This window comes from Arvicanthis niloticus, chromosome 19 (genome assembly GCF_011762505.2).
Source record: "Arvicanthis niloticus isolate mArvNil1 chromosome 19, mArvNil1.pat.X, whole genome shotgun sequence".
In the NCBI taxonomy this organism is placed as follows: Eukaryota; Metazoa; Chordata; class Mammalia; order Rodentia; family Muridae; genus Arvicanthis; species Arvicanthis niloticus.
Genome location: NC_047676.1, coordinates 48,540,887 through 48,560,765, shown reverse-complemented (window position 1 = coordinate 48,560,765; position 19,879 = coordinate 48,540,887). Strand labels below are relative to the sequence as shown.

General features: G+C 42.7%; 1 protein-coding gene across 2 annotated transcripts in view; it reads right to left on the bottom strand.

The window, feature by feature from the left end:
• Rgs7bp (regulator of G protein signaling 7 binding protein) overlaps positions 1-18,895 on the bottom strand; it is a 100,281-nt gene extending 81,386 nt beyond the window's left edge. Inside the window, exons 1-2 of one of the 2 annotated variants that reach the window (XM_034523425.2) lie at positions 18,030-18,895; positions 16,933-17,099 (exon numbers count right to left, since the gene is read on the bottom strand). In XM_034523425.2, the coding sequence (XP_034379316.1) occupies positions 16,933-17,099; positions 18,030-18,194 (332 nt within the window). In that variant the 5' untranslated portion in view covers positions 18,195-18,895. Of the gene's footprint in view, positions 1-16,932; positions 17,100-17,775; positions 17,826-18,029 lie in introns of those variants that run through there. The other variant, XM_076916234.1, reaches the window with a different exon arrangement.
• Between the last annotated feature and the right edge of the window lie 984 nt (positions 18,896-19,879).

The following is a 19,879-nucleotide window of genomic DNA, read 5'->3' as shown; positions in this document are numbered from 1 at the left end:
TTGATTTCTAGCTCATAGAGGTGCAAAGAGGACTAAGAATATTTTTATGGAAGTACTGTCTCTGGAGAAGCAAGAGGATAATTATTGTGGGGTCTATATACTCAACAAAGGATAAGTGACCTCTCAGGGCCCAGTAGGTCTCTCAGAAACCAAGGATATCACCTGGTACCCACTATCTCTGTAGTTGTAGGTTCAAACAACAAACAACCCAAATAATGACAGTGTGGGTGAAAGGAATTCATGGGATGCCTAGAAAGAGGTGGAAGGTCAGCAGCTGCTTATTCTCCACTTAACTCAGCAGACTGCAACGAGATGGAGATGGTTCTAGTCATGGGCACATTTCTTTATCTGTAGCTCTTTTGCTACCCCTGTCAACTTGACTTACATCTGTGGACAGGCTTGATAACAACCCATTTTTCTCAGGAGAGGGAGGAAAACTTTTCTCTGGGAATTTTTATTGTCTGGGACATAGACTATGGGAGCTGAGCCAAGAGACCTTGTGTTCAGTTAACACAGATAAACCAAGCTGAAGCAGGGCCATGAGATTATGGCTCAATGATGCTGTGTGGTAGCTGTGTTTGCAGACTGGTAAGTAGGCTCCTGTGCAGTATTTCTTTGGTGACTAATATGATATGAAATACTAATAAGAACAGTTTCGGAGCCCTGAAATTTTAGGAGTTGGGGAGGAATGACTGACATTAAGATGGCCAGAAGTATAATTGTATTAACAATAGAATATTGGCCCATGAAATACTTATGCTGATTACAGACACAGACACAGAATCCATAATAAGAAGGAACTACTGAAAGAAAGTAACTTATGATATAATTTACTGCATTTTAGTTTCATGAACTTACAGGTTACTCAATTGAGCCAGCTTTCCTAAGTGTACAAAGGTCTCCTCTAATCGCTTTCTCTTTTGCAGGTCACACGTGCCTCTCTAGGCCTAACTTTTTTCCTCGACAGCAGTAGTTCTCAACCTGTGTGTCTCGACCCCTTTTGGGGGGATTGGGTCTAATGAGCCTTTCACAGGGTCCACCTAAGATCATTGGAAACATACAGCTATTTACATTACAATCTATTAACAGTAGAAAAATTACAGTTTTGATGTAGCAGCAAAATAATTTTATGGATGGGAGTCGCCATCACATGAGGAACTGTATTAAAGGGTCACAGCATTAGGAAGGTTGAGGACTGCTGGTCTACAGCCTTAACACAGCTACACACTTTTTATTGGACAAGGCGGGTGGAAAGCTGGGGGAGGAGCAAGTGAAGGATGGATGGTTGATCCCCTAAGCTACATATAATCTTGAGTCATAGAATTCAGGGTAAATTGACTACTGGAAAGGAAATGTATAGCACAGGTCTCACACCTATTAGCAGAAGCTCTTCATGGAGTGAATTGAACACTCTGCTGAATGCAGAAATACCTGTGCAAAACCAGCCATAACTGTTTCATATAGATTGAAACTTGTCACTATTGCACACAAGATATTTATTCTCTTTCAGTTAAATCCTTCTAGCTATTAAGTCATGTAAATATAAAGAAATCAGGTTTAAAAACATTTCCCCTTAGGGTCTCATTTAGATGAGTTAAAATATATACATCCAGTATTTGGCATGTATACAGAAATCGAATTTTCATATTTGACATGCTATGTGTCTTGATCTTGATCATAATGTGATTTTTGGCTCCTGTTTAATGCAAGATGATGTCTAAGCTCTACAATAATTAAACAGTTTTCTTCTTTTGACTTTAGGAAAGATAGATAAGTACCTGCCATTTATTCTCTTAGGGTCAATTCCAGGAGTGTTTAACAAGTTTCCAAAGCTAATTAAATAGGCTTGGTTTTCATTAGCTAATTACTCAAAACCAAAGATATATCCCTCTCCACTCCTTTTAAAAATTTATTTGGCAGGTTTTTTTTTTGATGAAGTGACAGATATTGACAAGTTTTGTCCCCCGTAAAGGATCACTGTGACAACAATAAAGAGCTTAAGGTGATAAAAGTCACAAAAATGTACACAGAGCAGGCATTTCTCCACATGTCTCAGGCAAACAGAAAGGGAAAAAGTATCATGTGTCTGAGAGCCTCCTGCTCTGGGGACAATGTTGTTACTTAACACATAAAATTCACGGTATCTCACACAGAGATCTGAAGTTTAGACTCTCTTCTTAAAATATTTCTTTTATTTTTATTCAGGTATACATGTGTTTGTCTATGTTAGTGTGCATATGAGTGTAGGTATCCATGGGGGGGGGCTAGAAGAGGGTACTGGATCCCCTGGAACTGGAGTCACAGATGCTTGCCAGCCACCCAACCTGGGTGCTGGGAACTGAACTCACAAGTACTCCTAACCACTGAGGTAGCTGCTGGTGTCTCAGGAAAAACCAACTTGCTAGACTTAGCAATCCAGTATTGTTTATTCCAGCTACTTGGGAAAGTGAGGCACAAAGAAAAAAATTCAAGCCTTCCCTGGGCCATTAAACAGGGCTGAGAGGTGGATCTGGTCTTACAATAAAAAAACGTGAGCTCTGGGGATGTAGATCAGTGGTTGAGCCTCACCTAGCATATGTGAGGCCCTAGGGTTTATATGCTATGATAAAAAAAAAAAGACAAAATGAAAGAAAAGAGAGAAACAAAACCACAGAAATTTTGTTCTCAATTCACATGGAAACTAGCAATCAAAGAGGTCTGGTGGCTGCCACCCACTCTGGGTATAATGACACGTGATCTCATCGCTTACCCTCATCTGAGTTTGGAGATCCTGCTTGCATCCAGTACTTCCCCTGTGCCCAGATATTCTGTCCCTTTTGATTTCTTTCATCTTCATCCTTCCTCTCTTGGCAGTCCAACCCTTTAGTCAGCACAATTCCCAGAGAGCAAATCCGGCCCTCCTTCCCGTTTTCTTTCTTCTTTTCATCTGAATCATTCTCCTTCTTTGCCTTGCTCCCCCTCACATCCCACAGAGTTTCTTCCTCACAGGCAGGAGAACGCCTTTTGTAAAGCTGAAGCGATGAGCCAGCGTCTCCTGGAATGAACCAAGATGGCCTTGCTTCTTCTACAAGACCTTAAATAGACACCTGAACTTGCCTTACATTCTCCCATGGGAGCTGCAGTGGTACCTGGACAATAACTACCAGGAAGACTTAGGGAATCATTTAAAGCCACTCAAAGTCTGAACAGATTTGGTAGCTTAAAACATACTTCAGCCTCAGAAAAGAAGAGATTGACTCTATGAATATAAAAACAATTGGTACGGCTTGTTTTATGGAAGGAACACTGTAGAGTGATGCTGCCTGATGGTTAATGCTGTGGCTTGTAATAATCTGAGCGATTTCCTCATCATTCATTGATGGTCCATGGCTGGCTTCTACAATGCTGCCATTGGGGCTTAAGCCTAGGACAGGAATTGCAGACATCACCCAGGTTAGAAGAGAGGGATGCTTGTCAAATCCTAAGCAATGTCAATTGGCAGGGATCTCAATTCTCCCCCACCAGCTTGTGCACACAGTGGGGGCTTTTCAAACATTCCAGGTGAGCTCCCCAAATTTGTTCTGAGTCGTTTGTGGTGATTAGAAGAACCCACGCAATGGAAGCAGAGGCTCCACCCATCCTACAGTACCAGGAACACTTTTCTTGTGGAGACAACAGCTGCTCTCACCCAAATACCCATCTCCAAATCAGTCGCAGGAGATTCTGGCCATTTGCTTCCTCATCTTCATCATTTAGAGAGGAAGAACTTGGGGACCATCCTCACGAGGATGCCTGTCTATATAGTCTGCCATTCATGAGAATTGTCAAGACCAGGTGAGGGTCATAATGGCAAAACAAATGGAGTTCTGTAACAGCTAGTAAAGTACCGATAGGACAGGAACTTGAGATTAAGATGACAAATGGACCATTGTCTCACTCTGCACATATTGGCCTCTTAGTCTGTGCATGTCCCAAGTACTTCATGGTACAGAAGGAAAGCATGAAATAGAGTAGAATGCATTTTACTAAATAGGAATCATGACATAACTCCCCAAATAAGATGTACATATAAAGTGCTTACTGTATATTAGGGACAATTTTAGAATTGAATCTCCATTTCTCCTTAAATTCTTCCTAAATAAGGAATCTTTTGGTAAGAATAAAGGGGATGATATGTTCCTTGTAAGACCAATGTAACTGTTTGTGGCAGAGAAAAATTAGGAACTGATATATATTCAAGATGCAAGTGAGAAATGTTCTGTTGATTAATGATGGCCATATGAATGAAAACAGAGGGGCCACATCCTTCCACAGTGAGTGGATGGCAGGAAAGGAAGTCTTGCAAGACTTCCTGTTACCAGCAGGAAGCTGGGTTTTTATGCCCTACCCACACTTGGCACCATTTCCACTTTATTCCTGTGGCCGTTGATGTCCTGCAAAGGAGCTGGGTTGACAATGTTGTTCTACTGATGGACTGTCCAGTTTTAGCTAAAATGCTTTGCACTGGAATGAATCAGGCTTCTTCCTTAAATGACCTAGAATTTAGAGTTGGATCAAAGTCTCATCCTACAGGGTCATTTTTAGGACTTGCATAGTTGATCAGCCAAGAGAAAAGATGCCAGATGGAACAATTTGAATAAACATGATTATGAGGGGGAAAAATTCTGGAAAATTTGGGGTCCAGAGAAAAGTGCTGAAGCTTTGGGAATGCAGAGCCAACATCCATTTTTATGGTCCTGACAGCTTCAGTCACCCGCCATTTTGTTAGTTTTCTTTCTTTCTGTTTTTCTCTTCTGAGGAAACTTTAAAAGCCTCACATCAGCAATGTGCCTGGTGAAATAGATTCTCAACTGGAAGTGTGTCCAGGGAAGAAAGATTCTGAAATAGTGCAGCCTTGAGATCAGGAGAGAAAACATTTATTTGTAGGGACAAAAATAGAGAAACTAGCACCAGAGAGACCAGGGTTCAAACCCCAATAGGCTACACAATCTACATTTCAGAATGCCAGTTTATTACAAAATGGAGATTAAAAATCTGACATTTTGGGCACCCAGAAAAGCTTGCCCATCTGCCTCAGCTAAAATTCAGAGATAGCCCCGAATCTTGCTTGCACTGGATAGGGTTGCCATCTTGGACCAACAGGGCAAGTTCTTCTACATTAAACCTGAAGGATCTTAGCCCTGGCACCCTCAAACTGCTGCAATAACCCCAGTGCCCCCACACTACTGAGCTACTTCTCTGAGCAGGTCACTGTGGAGAGATGGCTGGTCTACTACACACAGGTAAAACCACTTCCCACTCAGCATACCAGGCTTAAAAACTATTAATTTGCTAAATTACAAACAAATATTAGTTCACCTGAACTGATTAAATCAGGAAACAATATGTGTAAATGGTGTAGGGCATGCGGTAGAATAACTGAGAGAGAAACAGCAGCTTTCCATCTCTTAGCACATCTGCATTCCGATCACTGACCGGGTATGATGGCTTATGCATGTAGCTTCTGCTACTTGGTAAACTGAGGAATTGTTTCAGCCCAGGAGCTCCAGGCCAGCCTAGACGTTATACTGAGATTCCCATAAAAAAATTGAGTAAGTAAAAATAAACTATTCTATTTCCTTTGAGTTACAGACCGGACAGCACCACCCGAGCTTTCCTATGGCATAATGCACGAGGCCACAAAAGGAAAAGAGAAAAGGCATTTCTGCTTGCCTCCCAGAGCATCCTTTTCTTTCATTAGCCAGCGCCTGCCAATCCAAACTGACTGCTGCTTCCTTTAAGACTTGACTGCGACCTCTGGAAGTTCCTACTGCAGCGCCAACCCCACTGTTTCGCAATAATCTGTTATAAGTCAATTTCTATACTAATGCTAGGCATTTCCCCTCAAAGATGGGACTATGCTTCATTCATCTTTATACTCCCGCAGCCTAGTATACCATCTGCCCCAAATGTGCAGGGAGGAGGCAGGAATGTCAAGAACTTACAAGCTCCTCACTTTTCCTTTCCACCAGTTTTGCTGAATTTCTTCCCCTGGGGATGGGGCTGGGGCTCAGTGAATACAGTACCTCTCATAAAGGTGGGAAGAGCCAGATTGGGATTCCAGATCCCATGTAAAGTCAAACGAGATAGTTCACGCCTGTAATCCCAGTGTTATTGTGGAAAGATGGGAAGCAGAGACAGGAGAAAGTCCTGAAGCTTATGGGCCAGCCAGCCTGGCATGTGCAATCCTGTCTCAAACAAGATGGAAGATGATGGCCCGTCACATGTGCACCAAGACTTGCATGTACCTGCAGTCACACATGCACACACACACATTTAAGACACTCATTCACATACATATACACATACATATCACAGACATGCACACACACATGTACACACACATACAAACATAAATACAACAGGCAATAATAATAATAATAATAATAATAATAATAATAATAATAATAATAAATAATAATACATCCTACCCTTGACATCAGGGAAGAATCCCTTTGGCTGATAAACCAGGGATGTTTATTCTTCCTGGACAGTTGCATAAAGAAAGATGTGTGCATGAAATTTGAAATTGTCATGATTCTGGCCAAGGAGGTATTCATGTATGTTGCTGTATGAGTCTTCTGTAAAAGTCTTTGACACAGGGACACATGTAATCAACTAATATCTTCATTTTCTGACTAACTTTCCTAGATGCAGATACAATTTCCAGAGGTACAAACTTTGGGAGGAAAAGGCCTGAAGGACTAAATTACTGATATCTGTGTTACTTAACAGCTAAAGATAATTCTGAATTTATAATACAGTCTTACTTGTTTTGTAGACATGCCAAGACTAGGTCATTCTTAAGACAATTATGGTTGCTTTTTCTTATGCCTTGAAATGCTTTTTGCTCAGATAATCTCGGGACTGTTTCCTTCTGAAGGTCAGGTATCAAGGAAGAACATCCCCTCGGAAGCAACTCTGACCATACTGTCTGAAAGTAGCTCTGTGCCTTTCATCTCTAACTCTTTAATGTTACAATCTTGTTTTGATTCTGCCACTGCATTGATCACTATCTGAAATGCTCTTCTAATTTGCATTCCTTGCTCTCCCTAGTCTCACAGTGTGAATGCAAAGACCTCATCTATTTATTTGTCATAGTGGTTGGAAGAATATGTGGCTCCTGGGGGCCCTGACTTTGTGGTTAGACAATAATGTCTTCCCATGGAAGAGATTATCATACACAGTAGATTATAATTTAGAAAATTATTGGGTAAACGTGGTTATGACTTAACTCTACATGTTGTTTACATAGCACATTGCATTTGAAGTTCAATGTCCTTTAAGGAACTCATGACCTTGACCTTTGACCTTCTTATGTTGTCTGGCTTCTGCCACTTGTAACAGTTCATCTTAGTTTATTTAACGAACCTGGTTCTTCCATTTACTAAAGGAGATTTAAAAGATTTGTCTTTGTTTCTGAGTCCCTCTCAGTATCAGGTAAAGAATTAAAAACTAACTTCTTGGCAGGACCATCATCAATATTTCCCGAGGCCTTATCTTATTTCACATCCTGTCTTATGAAAATTATCCTTAGATCATTTCAAAGGCAATTTGCATAACTTTCCCTCCAAAATGGTTTTTGAAGTTTATATTTTTATGTTTCTAAAAGACAGAAAAATCTTAATTTTTTTTGAGGGGTCAGGGGAGAGGAGCTCATGTGTTCAGTATAAGGAGCCCGACAGGCCGGAATGAGACTAGAATTATAATGTTAACATTCAGAAAAGTGACCAGAAAGTGACTTCTTTCCCTTTTGGCTGTACATGCTTCTTCATACAGAGACTGTGTGTGGGGAGTGATGGGATATGGTTCTCCTGTTGTATGTCCTACAGAATACAAAAATGTTTAGAAGTTGTAAAATATTAGGCCAAGAAGTATGTTGTGTTCTGTGCCAGAAAACATTTAGTTATTTTCTGACCTCCATCTGACTTTTAAATTAGTAATATCTTTATTTTATTTAAGAAAAGAATAGAAAAGCATGCATTGTCCAGGCAGAGAGAGTATGCAGGGACTATGTGATCATTTTAGGAAGTTCTAGATAAAGACAAAACTCTGCTTAAAACTCCTTAAAGGCTCCAGAGCTTTCTCTGCCTTTCTTCCTGGGGTCCAAGGCTGAGATTCCTATCACACTCTTGAATCATAAAATGAAGTTGAGGGCGAACACCATGAACTAGGAATTAGGGTAGAGCTGAGGCTTCACAAGCCTACCTGATTCTGAACTTCTGAACTGCCCATTCTAAGGCTTTTCTGGTGTCTTTAAATAAATTCTTCTTTGACTCTTTGAAGGTTGTGTGTGTGTGTGTGTGTGTGTGTGTGTGTGTGTGTATGTAACAAAATCCCTTCAGATGCTCTTGTAGGAAGATTTTAAAAATAAAAACTACAACAACAACAACTACTACTACTACCACCAAACCCAATGCCTAGGCTGCATCTAACACCTACTAAATCAGAAATTCTAGGCATGAAAGTCAGGAGCTACAAATGTTTAAAGCTGCATCTGTGATATCTCCTCTGGGGTAGCCCAGGCTGAGAATCACTGTGTGAGGCCGGTAGGTCTCTGTGTAGTATGTTCCAGAGTCTCCAGGGAAATATGGTGATGCTTGTTAACTGTCTGGACTTCCAGGCCTCATGCCCAGAATCTTTAGATTTTTTTTTTTTTTAGACCTGTAGGCAGGCAATTTCCATACGGACGGTCCAAGGATCACAACTGAAAAATACTGCTTTAGGCAGTGGAGGATCTTTGGAAATCTTAAAAGCGAAGAAATAACAAAGATCAGAAGAGCATTTAGAGAGGATTAGTCTGGAGCTGGTGAATAAGCTGAAGATAAGAGGTGAAGGACTGAAGGCAGGCAGGCTGTTGGGAGGCTAGGAGCAGGTGATGTCACAGAGTAGGTGATGTCACTAAGGAAGTGATGTTACAGAGCAGGTGATTTCACAGAACTGGTAATGTTACAGAGCAGGAGACATTTAGGTAGATACATTTCTGAGCTCAGTAAGTGATGTCCTAGATAGATACATTTCAGACTTCAGAGAATGGTTACAGATACATTGAAAAAAGGAGGCTCATCACACACTGAAAATGATAAAACACTGCAGGAGGCCGAGGAGAAAGGTAACTTCAATACAGCATTAGTGACCTGGAGAACACACTATATTGTGAAAACTTTTAATCTGTGACCTTACTATTCATTCTTAGTTTAATATGTGTCTGTTAATGTTGGTTTTTTAAAAATCTGATTACATATAGGGTCTCCCATTGGTCAAAAAATATTTGTAAAACAATTCAATTTAAAGGCTTAGATACTTTATCTAACAATATCTGATCTCATAAATAAGTTATCTTTGTGGACATACATATGTTTATATCTGTATATAACTGGATATAAGCAACTAAATTTTTCATGTGGTTCTTCTTATTTGGGACACATATAAATACACACACACACACACACACACACACACACACACACACACACACACATTTCATGGAGGTTGCAGAGATACCCATCAGTAAAAATGAGGACCCATGTTCAGACTCAGGCACTCATAGTGCAGAGCTGGGCAAGGTGTTACGGCATTGCTATTACAGTGTTGGGTAAGAGGAGGGTAGCCTGGGGATCCTGGGCCTTGCTGCCTAGACAGTCCTGATAAATCAGCCAGCTCCAAGTTCACCGAGAAGCCCTGTCTTTCTAAAAATAAGGTGCACGGTAGTTGAGGGAAACATTCAATAACAATCTGTAGTCTTGATGTGTGTTTACCCACATAATCTTATCTTCCAAAGTAGAGAAAAAAATCATGCAATTGAGTGAGCAGTTCGGCCATGCCATGACCTAGTCTCTCCCTAGCATGCAGCATAGCCATGCTCTCCAGAACCAAGGGTTTAAAGAACAATTCTAAAAGGTCATCTCAGGGACTAGTGATTATTTACTGTCTGAAAGAAAACAACAAGCCAAGTTTTGTGTAATAACCTAAATTAAATATTACCTTGCCCATAATTCTAAGATAAACACTGCTTTATTTTAATAATGAAGGAGTAAGTCCTGGGACTGCTTCATGGGCATGCTTCTCAAGTCAGTATATTAGTTTTAAATTTTTAAACAGAAAAATATGTCAACTCTGGTAGAAGCCTCACACATGCAGACTAATCTCTCCATGCTCACTAAAGTCAAGATAAGAGTTCAAAATTTGTCTTAAACTTAATAAAAATCCATGACACACAGAGCCACTGCACTTGCTACTTGTGTTGCCGATGCGGAAGAAACATGACCATGCTCTCCAGAACTTTATTGTTTAAATAATGAAGCAATGGTAAATTGTCTAAGGTTCATTTTAGATTCAATCTTCTTTCTAATTGGAACATTTATTAAGAAGACTCTAACAAGGTGACCAACACAAGATCTGTTTAAAAGGTAAAATGGAGGAATTTCTCAGGTAGTGGGAGATCACTTGTCACGTTGAGTTTAGTTGCTAGTAATGGTCTCTTTCAAGCAGGACATTGTGGGACAGAATTATAAACCCAATACTTGGGAGACTGAGGTAGGAAGACAGAAAGTTTGAAGGAGGCCTGAGACATATAGAGAAATCAATCAATCAATCAATCAAGCAAGCAAGCAAACCAATCAAGCAAGAGCTCTCTTCAACCTGGTGTTTGTCAGTCCCTTGTCACTTGCTGGGGGTGATGCCTATAGCCCCTAAGTAACAATATAGACACCACTAAGGGACCACTGCTTATTCATCTTCCTGTGTGAGAGTGTAAGTTTTGTTGCACAGAAGTACTGCTGAGTGATCTCTTTTCTACTCTGCCCTGTATTGTCTCTCTGGTTGTGTTTTGGTTTACCGTCATATACCAACAGTTACATCATATAAAACAAAACGTTAGCCATGCTGTGCAAATATAAAACATTTGGTCTTGGGTTGCTATTTTGTGAAAGCAGAGGGGATGTAGAAAGTTCTGAACAAAACTCTACCTTGGCTGCCCACCTCCCCTTTAGACAGAGCAATAAATCAAAATGCTTGCTGTGTGTTTCATTATGTCCTCTTCAAATTTATAAATTGAAGTCGTACCCCTGAATACTCCAGAATGTGATCTGTTTGGGGAAACAGTGTCCTGCAGGTATAGCGAGTTAAGTAAGACCACTCTGGACTCCTGGTTGGAATGGACTTCTAATCAATATGATTGCTGTCCTTGCAAGAAGGAGAAATCTAGATGCAGGCATACTCCCAGGGAAATACCAAGTGAAGGTGAAGGCAGAGTCATTTCAACAAACCAAAGAACATCTGAGACTGCTAGCCAACCTCCAGAAGCTAAGGAAGATGCCGGGTAAAGTCTCCCGCATGGCTAACGTTGCTCCATTGCCCAGCTTGGCCTCCTCACCTTCACAACTCTGAGACAACACATTCCTGCTGCTTGAGCACCTAGTCTATGGCACTTTTAAATTACAGCCTTAGCCATCGGCTTCAGAACTGTGGTGCCGTCATTATCTTCCTGAGTACCATATTCATAACTTGTATTCCGGTACTGGGACAGCAAGAGCTCAATTCTCTATAAGGAAGGGAGGATAAAGGTCGGAGTGGATGTACCCGCATGCCTGCCAACCACAGGTCTGTTTGGCTGACAGTTGGGGCTGCCACAGCCCACCTAGTACAGCCTCCATCGTGAGGCTCAGAGAAAGCTGTGGGAAGGAATCCGTGTCAGCCAGCTCGTCTTCTACCCCACAGAACTGCTGCTGCCTCAGCCAGGGTGTCAGAAGGGACACCATGAATAGACTGCTCTTCTCACTCCGCACACTCCTCTCCCTCACACAGCCCAATTTCTGAACAGGCAGAACAAACAGATAGAACAGAATCAGGTAGAAGTGGGGCTGGAAAAGTAGAGATTTACAAAGCAAAAACCGGAGTAAACAGCAAACAGAGCTGAAACACATCGAAGGGGAAGGAGAAGCAAAACACTAGGGGAAATGTGACTGGAGGGAAACTCCCAGAACCTGCTGCAACGGGTCTCTGTGATATTCTGCACACTGAAGCAGAAGGCCACCAGGAAATTAAGATGCTTTTGGTGAATGGAGTATCTGTTCAGATTCCCAACAATGACTTTGAGGTTTTCATCACTGAACCCTCTGTTACGCTTCCGGTTTTCATAGCTCAGCTTCATAAACAAACATTCGTGATTCTACATCGGCTAATGGGGAATGCTGGACTAGTGAAGGCAGGAAGCCGAGGAGCCATTCAGCCCTCTCACTGAGGTGTGCAGTGAAACCAGCAGAACTGTTCAATGTCAGACAGGCCGTAAAGAGCCAGGGTAAAGGTTTTGTAAGCCTTAGGAATGATCTAGGCTGACTTACATAAATAAAATAATTCTACATTGACCTTCGAGCTGTTACATCTCCACTTCATTTGTTAAGTGTTCACGAACAGGACATTAGATGGCTCTCTAGGGGCATTTTCAATATAGAAAATACCTCAGAAGATAATGTAAAAATGAAAAGCAAACAAAATTTATTCCAGCTAAAGCATTTATTTGAAAACTATTTGATAGATTAATATAAAAATTTAAATAAGTGTTTTCTGACCATGCGTTTTCAACTGTTTTAGTAGTTATAAAAACACTGACCTGCACGTATTAACAGCACTTGCTATATGATAGTCGGTTTCTTCATAATGCCATGAGACTTGGTCTTTATTTGCCTTAAGAAAGTGAGGCAGAAGGTCATAATCCTTCTGTCCAAGGTCACACCATTTGCAAATAGCAGGGCTGACAGTCTGGTTTCCACGACTGTGTTCTTAGGCACAGAACCAGATGACCATTTGTCACACTGTGAAGCAATTTGCTTATTAGCTTACACATGCATCCGTAGTGAGAGGTGAGGTGAAGGCAGGAGTTTATTCAGATCTAATCTATTTCAGAGTCAAAGCTCTTGTCCAGCCTGCCCTTCACTTTAGCCCACTCACACCTCTTTATAAGATCTTCCCTACTCTCTTTGTCCCTTGGACTCTCCAGGAGCCATTACAATAAGGTCTAGGTGAGAGGAGGACTCAGCCCAGCACAGATACCATAGACAAAGTGCTGGGAAGACGACCAGCCAGCCCACTAGTCACAGCAGTCCAGCAGCTTCCTGGAAGGTGTTGGCTTCCTGCGTGCACCCCTGTTTTCTTTCCAAGAAAGGAGTCTGGTTGACGGGATCAGCACCAGAACAAGACAAAGAGACTGACTTGTAGTCTCAAAGTGCCCTCTGATGGGGACACGCATGGTTCCTGCTCTATATACCGAGCCCACACAGTTTTCTCGACTGCTCCGGACTAAGCCTGACAAGGAATTGATAGATAAAGGAGTGAATGAGGTATAGAACATAAATTCTACAAAAAATTTAAAATATAATAAGCATCCCAAGTCTATCTGACTCCCAAGTCTCCATTTGCACTCTGGTCTGTTGCATCCAAAGTCCCTTGAGACTCTATTGACTCTCAGAATCGTCAATATAAACTCCCAAAGAGCCCCAAGAATTCTTTAAGGTGTTTCAGAAGTCAGTTGGAAAGGAATTCCAGTGAGACAGGGTCTAGATTGTTGTCTTCCTCTGACATGTATGCATGAACACACACACAGAAACACACAGAGACACACACAAACATACACACACACACACACACACACACACACACACACACACACACCTCAAACAATGCATACCAATGCTATTGTGACCTGTCTAATAAAACAGTTTTTCATATTTCATATTTGAAGAAGTTTGTGGACCATTTTCACAATTCATCTTTAAGTCTCTCTGCCCCCCTGGGTGCACCATTTAGGAAAGGATCTGGGTTGTGGAGACATAATAGCTTGACACTTCTGTCAGAGGAGGGTTTGCAGTCCCCTATCTAGGTCAGTTCTGAAGAACCTTATACTTTGAAAACAAAGGGCATGCTGGGCCAGCTGCTGATCCAAACACAGTGTGAGACAGCGTTGGTAACAGTGACTTTCCTATCCAGAACCAGCCAGTGAGAACACTCTCATCCCCAGAAGGCTTCAATTAGTCAGGGATGAGAGTCATAAAGTATCTGTGGTGTCATTCTAAATTACTTTTGTCCTTTTGCCTTCCCATCTTGCTTCATGTTCTTTGTCCCTGTCTGCTTTTTACCGTGTCTCCTTCCTCTGGCCCCAAACTCACCCATGGCCTAGGAAGAGGTGGTGTGCACTGTAAGAAAGAAATGACTTATTTTGGAAGTCCTGCCCTGTTTCTGTATTCCTACAAATAGAGGAGCATTAGTGTTTGATGATAGTTATCAGACAGGCATCGTGACAAATGCCTAGAGCGAGTTAAGTTTTTTGTTCTTTCCTACAATGTATATTACTTCATTATAAGCTATGTGAGTAGAAAAAGAATGATGCCAACAAATAATCAAGCGTTAATCATGCTGATGGTGGTGACATTTTAAAAGAGAACTTACTGGGTTATCCTTTATTGTCCTCATGTAACAGACACATTAACTTTCAGAGGGAAGTTCAATGACCTTTAGTAAATACAAAGTTCTAGACAGGTCACCACTGTTCAATTCTGGAACATTCCTATTATATTGGGAAGACTTAGGCAATCATTAATTTACTTTCTGTCTCTATAGATTTACCATTTCTGAAGGAAACACATTTAATATAAACAAAAATCAAAGAATGTGATAGTTTATGACTTCTTTTAGTTAGCCTATTCTTTTTTTAAGTTCACCCATATTTTAGCAATAATAAAAATAATATCACCCCATTATATGGCAGAATTATGTATGGATTTCAGAGATGTGGGTTTCAATCAAGTCTGTCTGTGGCACCTTTTAGCTGAGTCTTCGCAGAACTCCCAAATACCACTGAGATATAGCTGTAGATCAGTGTTAACAATCCTCTCGGGCAACTGTTCTGTGAATTAGCTGAGTTATGGCAGCAGACAATAGACACTTGGTAAGCTCAGTGTTTCTACTTTGCCCAGCAGTGTGTGTATTTCTCAACTCCTGCTTTAAGCTATGAAGTGAATCTTACAGCCTCCTTCCCAGTCTTCACATCAAGCTTGAAATGAGAGTCACATCATAAAGCAACATCAGACACAGAATTCTGCCGACAGGAACCACGTCCTTCATTAGTTGGAGTCCAGATGGTGAGGCGCTGAAGGGATTCCCTTCAATTATATCACTGTCACCTCTTATAAGGAACATCAAATTGCATTTAATTATTTATTTAAAGGGGGTGTGTATCAAATCATATGCTAGACTTTTTTGTTTACGGACATCAAGGAATACTGTTATCCTCTGTCAATTCTTATAACACTGCCTTCATTAGCATCGACCCCAGATGAAGAGGTAAGCAAGCAGCAAAGGCTTGCCAAGCTCCCAGTAAATCCCACCCACTTCGTATCCTCAGCTCTCTATAGGTATCCAGTGCCTTCAGACTGGATTCGGATTTGGAGAACTCAGCTCCTGAGTACAGCAAAGTCAACTGACTTGAATGCCTGATCATTTTTCCATTTCCCATCTCTGATTGGAACATATTCTCATTTTGAGTTTTGTCTAAAAGGGGGTCTGGATATGAGTTCATCTTTAATTCCTAGACATGCTCACTTTCAGCTCCGAGCTCTCCTGCCCAGACAGTGTTACTCTGCTTTCAACTCATGACTCCACACTCCACATCTTCAAATACCTTCTCCCCCACTTCCAAGTTTACTTCCTGTTAAATACAGCAGGATAGAAAAGGCTAAAGCTTCTCAATTTTACTTCTAAATAAAATAGGTTTGCATGATATTTGGGGGATCTTGCTCCAAGTAAATAAGGGAAATTTTATCTTTCTCATGAAATAAAATTTCCATTGTCAAACACAAACAAGTTCCTAAAAGAAGTGACATGATTTTTCTCAACTTTATAGCCCAGTCATGTTATTGTATGTTATTGGCATTGAAGATGGGAAGGAGAGAAATTAGGTTTATTTTCTAAGTGATCTAAGTGATCAGGTGAGTAGACTTATCCACACTTGTCTTATGATAAAGACACACACACACACACACACACACACACACACACACACACACACACACTGGATAAAGGCTTGATCCAGTCTGGGCCAAGCGTTAATGTCTGTGAGGATCCTCCCAGAGCCTCTAGAACCTCCTGGTTTGACAAAAGCAACTGTTGGCAAACGACTGGTCAATACTGAGGTCCAGATGGAATAGATAGGATCTCAGAAAAGCAGTTTTCATGTACTTTATTACCACTTTCTAGGGATTTGGAAATCCATAAATATGATAAATAAATAAATAAAAATGAGGGGTGGGGGATAATGTAGCTGCTGTTAGCTCAAATTTGTCAATATCCACAGAGGACGAAAAACCCACCTTTACCTGAGTAAAAATTTCCCCTTCACATCTAGTAAAAGGATGTAATTGTTACCCAAGATCTTATTTTACTGACTTTAAGCAGCACCATAGGAATGTATCACATGGCACAAATAGTTTGTTAAATCTGAGATTTAGCAAAGACTTGTCTTTCTCTAGCACAGGTTTTTGTCCAGCAGCAGATTACAAAATCATCTTCAAACAGAACAAAGTAACTTTAATGCACAAGCATTACCCTCACCAAAAATTTAAGCTCCCAATTCCAGTTAATTACCTGAAAGTTAACTTTTTAAAAGTCAGTTGGTGAGTAAAACCACACATGTGCATGCATTTCTGTCTGCCTGCCTGCCTGCCTGTCTGCCTGTTTAGCTGTGTATCATCCCAATAACACAGCTCACATAGTTGCGGCTTGTATGATCTCATCCATCTGAGAATGATGGGTTACAAATCTCAGATTTGTAGAGATCATTCTGAGGCCTCAGTCACCACAGAATTTTGCCAGCATCCATGTATCATGTACACAAATTACCACATAAAGTCAAGAGTCTCCTACCCTGAGATGGCAGCCAGCTTTTGGTGTGCCTGACGGGCCATTTCACAGCCTTTGGTTCTTGTCTTGTGCATTTCCGCTCGCAGAGAGGGGCAGCTGACCGAGACATCCCCAATAGAAATGACCAACTCTCGATACAGGGCCACTTGCGTATTGAACTCTTGGACAAGCTGGAAAACAAGGCAGTTTCTTTCACCAACACTTATCAGAAACTTAACTACTGTGATATATATATATACTTATTTCACTGACTTCTGGGCTGGCACCCCAAATCTTCAGCTAAGGAGCTTTAGGGCTGTTTAAAGATTAAGGTATGAGGATGACAAAGTCTCTTTATCCAAGGTAAATGTTCATTTTCCCTCTGCAAGCTAGCCATGGAGGCTCCATTTGCCTTCCCAGTTGCCTCCACATTTAGACTTGGTTTCTGAAGAACAGGAACATCTTTGGGGCTGTCAAGCCCCTCCCAGGCCACGAGAGAGAGATGCTGGGCTCTGAATAGATGCTTTCCTCTACTGCTAGTGTATGGATTTGAAGTGGCACAGAAAAACAAGCAAACAAAAAACAAACAAACAAGATCAAGCCACAAGTAGGACACAACAGGCAAACCTTTCACTTCTTGCCGGACCACTGAACGCTGTGGCTTGGACCCTAACAGAAAGACTGGCATGCATGTCCTGTCCTCGGTTCTGGGACATTTCATAGTCTCTGCAGCGCTCCTGCGCTCTGTTTGCGTTTGTTTGTTACTGTGTCACCACAAACCCGCACCCCCACCCTCTCTCCCTGGTGAACCAGCCACTTCACCCTCTTTGGCAGCGTCTACCATTCTTTCAGGGGTGGGAGCATCACCTATAGCCCCAGACTCCCAGGATCCAGACCCCATGACTCTTGTTTCAGCAGGGCCATTTCGACCTGGGTGTCACCCCGCATCTGGGGGAGTGCAGATTTAAAAATAGTACATCGTGCACGTGATCGGCATGGGGAGGCTGAGGGTGGGGAGTGGCTGGCACTCAAGCAAAAGATTAAGATACACGATTCCCCCAACCCCCTCTTCCTTCCAAAAAAAAAAAAAAAAAAAAAGGTGCAGTTTTGTTTTCACCCACCATCTTGCAGTCGTCCAGGGCTCGTTGGGTTTTGTGGGCGCTTTCGGAGCCGCTGCCCCTGCGCTCCCAATCCCCGCTCTGCAGCGGAGGCTTGCTGATCTGGAAGATCGAGGAGCGGGTGGACCGGCTGGGGCGCTTTTTGCGCCCATTCGGTGCAGAACTCATGCATACACATCCACGAAGCCGAAGCCGCTGGTGCAGTGCGCCCCGGAGCGGGCGGCCCGGTGGTTGCCCCTGCACGCCGCCGCGGAGCAGCCAGAGCCCGGACCTGAGGCGCGCGCGGCTCACAAGGTTGCGGCTGGCTGCGCGGGTGGGTAACCTTCAGCTTGAAGGAGAGCCGGGGAAGCGCTGCCTGTGCGGTGCAGCATCGCTTCCGCTAGCAGCGATGGAGAGACGCGATCAAGTTCTGCTCAGCAGCATTGCCGGCCCTGTCCCGGGAGCTGGACGCTGCTGGCGCGGGCTTGCACCGCCTTCCTCTCGGCATGGATTGACAGGCTGAGCGAGGAGGAACGCGCCACCGGGCGGCTCCGAGTTTCCATTCAGAAGGGGGAGGAAGCGGCGTTCAAAGCCTGCGCTGCGGGGGAGGGGGGTGCGGGAGGGGGTGTCGCTCTTGCTTCGGTGTCTTCCCGCAGCGGCGCGCGCGGCTCGCCTCTCCCCTCCCTCCACGCTCGCCAGACCTAGAAGGGGCGAGCTGTTCCGCAGCAGGCGATTGGCGCTAATCGGGCCGCCTTGATCCCTCAGTCTCCATGAGCTTGGCTGTGTGAGAATCCCAGATGAATCCGTGGCGGGACTGGCAGACGCACGGAGTCGGTCCGGCTGACGTTGGTTGTGGCCCCGCACATTGATAGGACAGGAATACTAATGTGATCCGTCCCTACAATCTCCTTCCCCTCCACAGTTTATGCACTTATCCAATCAAATTCCCGGGAACATCAATTGCAATATTACTTCATCTGCTCTATTATTAGAAACGAAAAGTGTCATCAGAGTGGAGCACATTGCCACATGTTGGGACCTAAACATGGATTTCAAATAAACCGATTGGGGCTTAAGGCCGTCATCATCTGAGAGGAGACTTTTGGGGGCCATAGGAGGGAGTGAGGTATTTTGTTTCGAAAGGGAGATCTCTTGAGAGAGTCCAAGGACAGCTCCGTTTTACTGAGTTGGTTTTGTTTGATCTTTGTTCCTGGGAGGGGCAAGGAGGTGAAGGCACAGTGGCATTCACTCAAGTTGGTACTTATCCTCACCACGTCAGGTGGTTGTGTTGCTCTGCAACACAAACCTGCAAGAGTTTACCAGCAGAGACTACAGGAAGTAAAAGCCAACAGATCTTTGGCAACACTCAAAAATGACCCTCTCTCCCTACAGGAGATCCGAGTCTCAAGCCAATGGGAAGCGGGGCAGGTGTCTTCAGAAAGGGGTGGGCTTAGGTTCCCAGCCAATCAGTTTTTCCCTGACCAGTGACTTTGTAAAATTCTCCTGGAAGGAAGAGGGAGTGGTAAGGCCCTTTTTTCAACTCTGTTGCCCTGAACACTTGTTCCAGGAGAGGAGTGCTAAGGTAAACTAGTTCCCCTGGTAAGTAGCTCTGGGCTGAGCAACTCTGGCAAAACAAATCAGCGGTTCTTGGTCAAAGTCTTGGGTGAATGTGGTGAGTCCATAGAAAGGGGAGCCAGCAATGGCCAGGGAGCCAACACTTTTAAGTGGGAATTAGAAGTACCTCTAGATTGTTTTCTTTTTTGAAATTTAAATATAATTGCATAATTTTCACCCTTCATCTTACCTCCTCCAAGTCTTCCTATGTACCCCACCCCCACGGCCTCCGTTAGATTTTCTTTTAAATGGTCAGATAA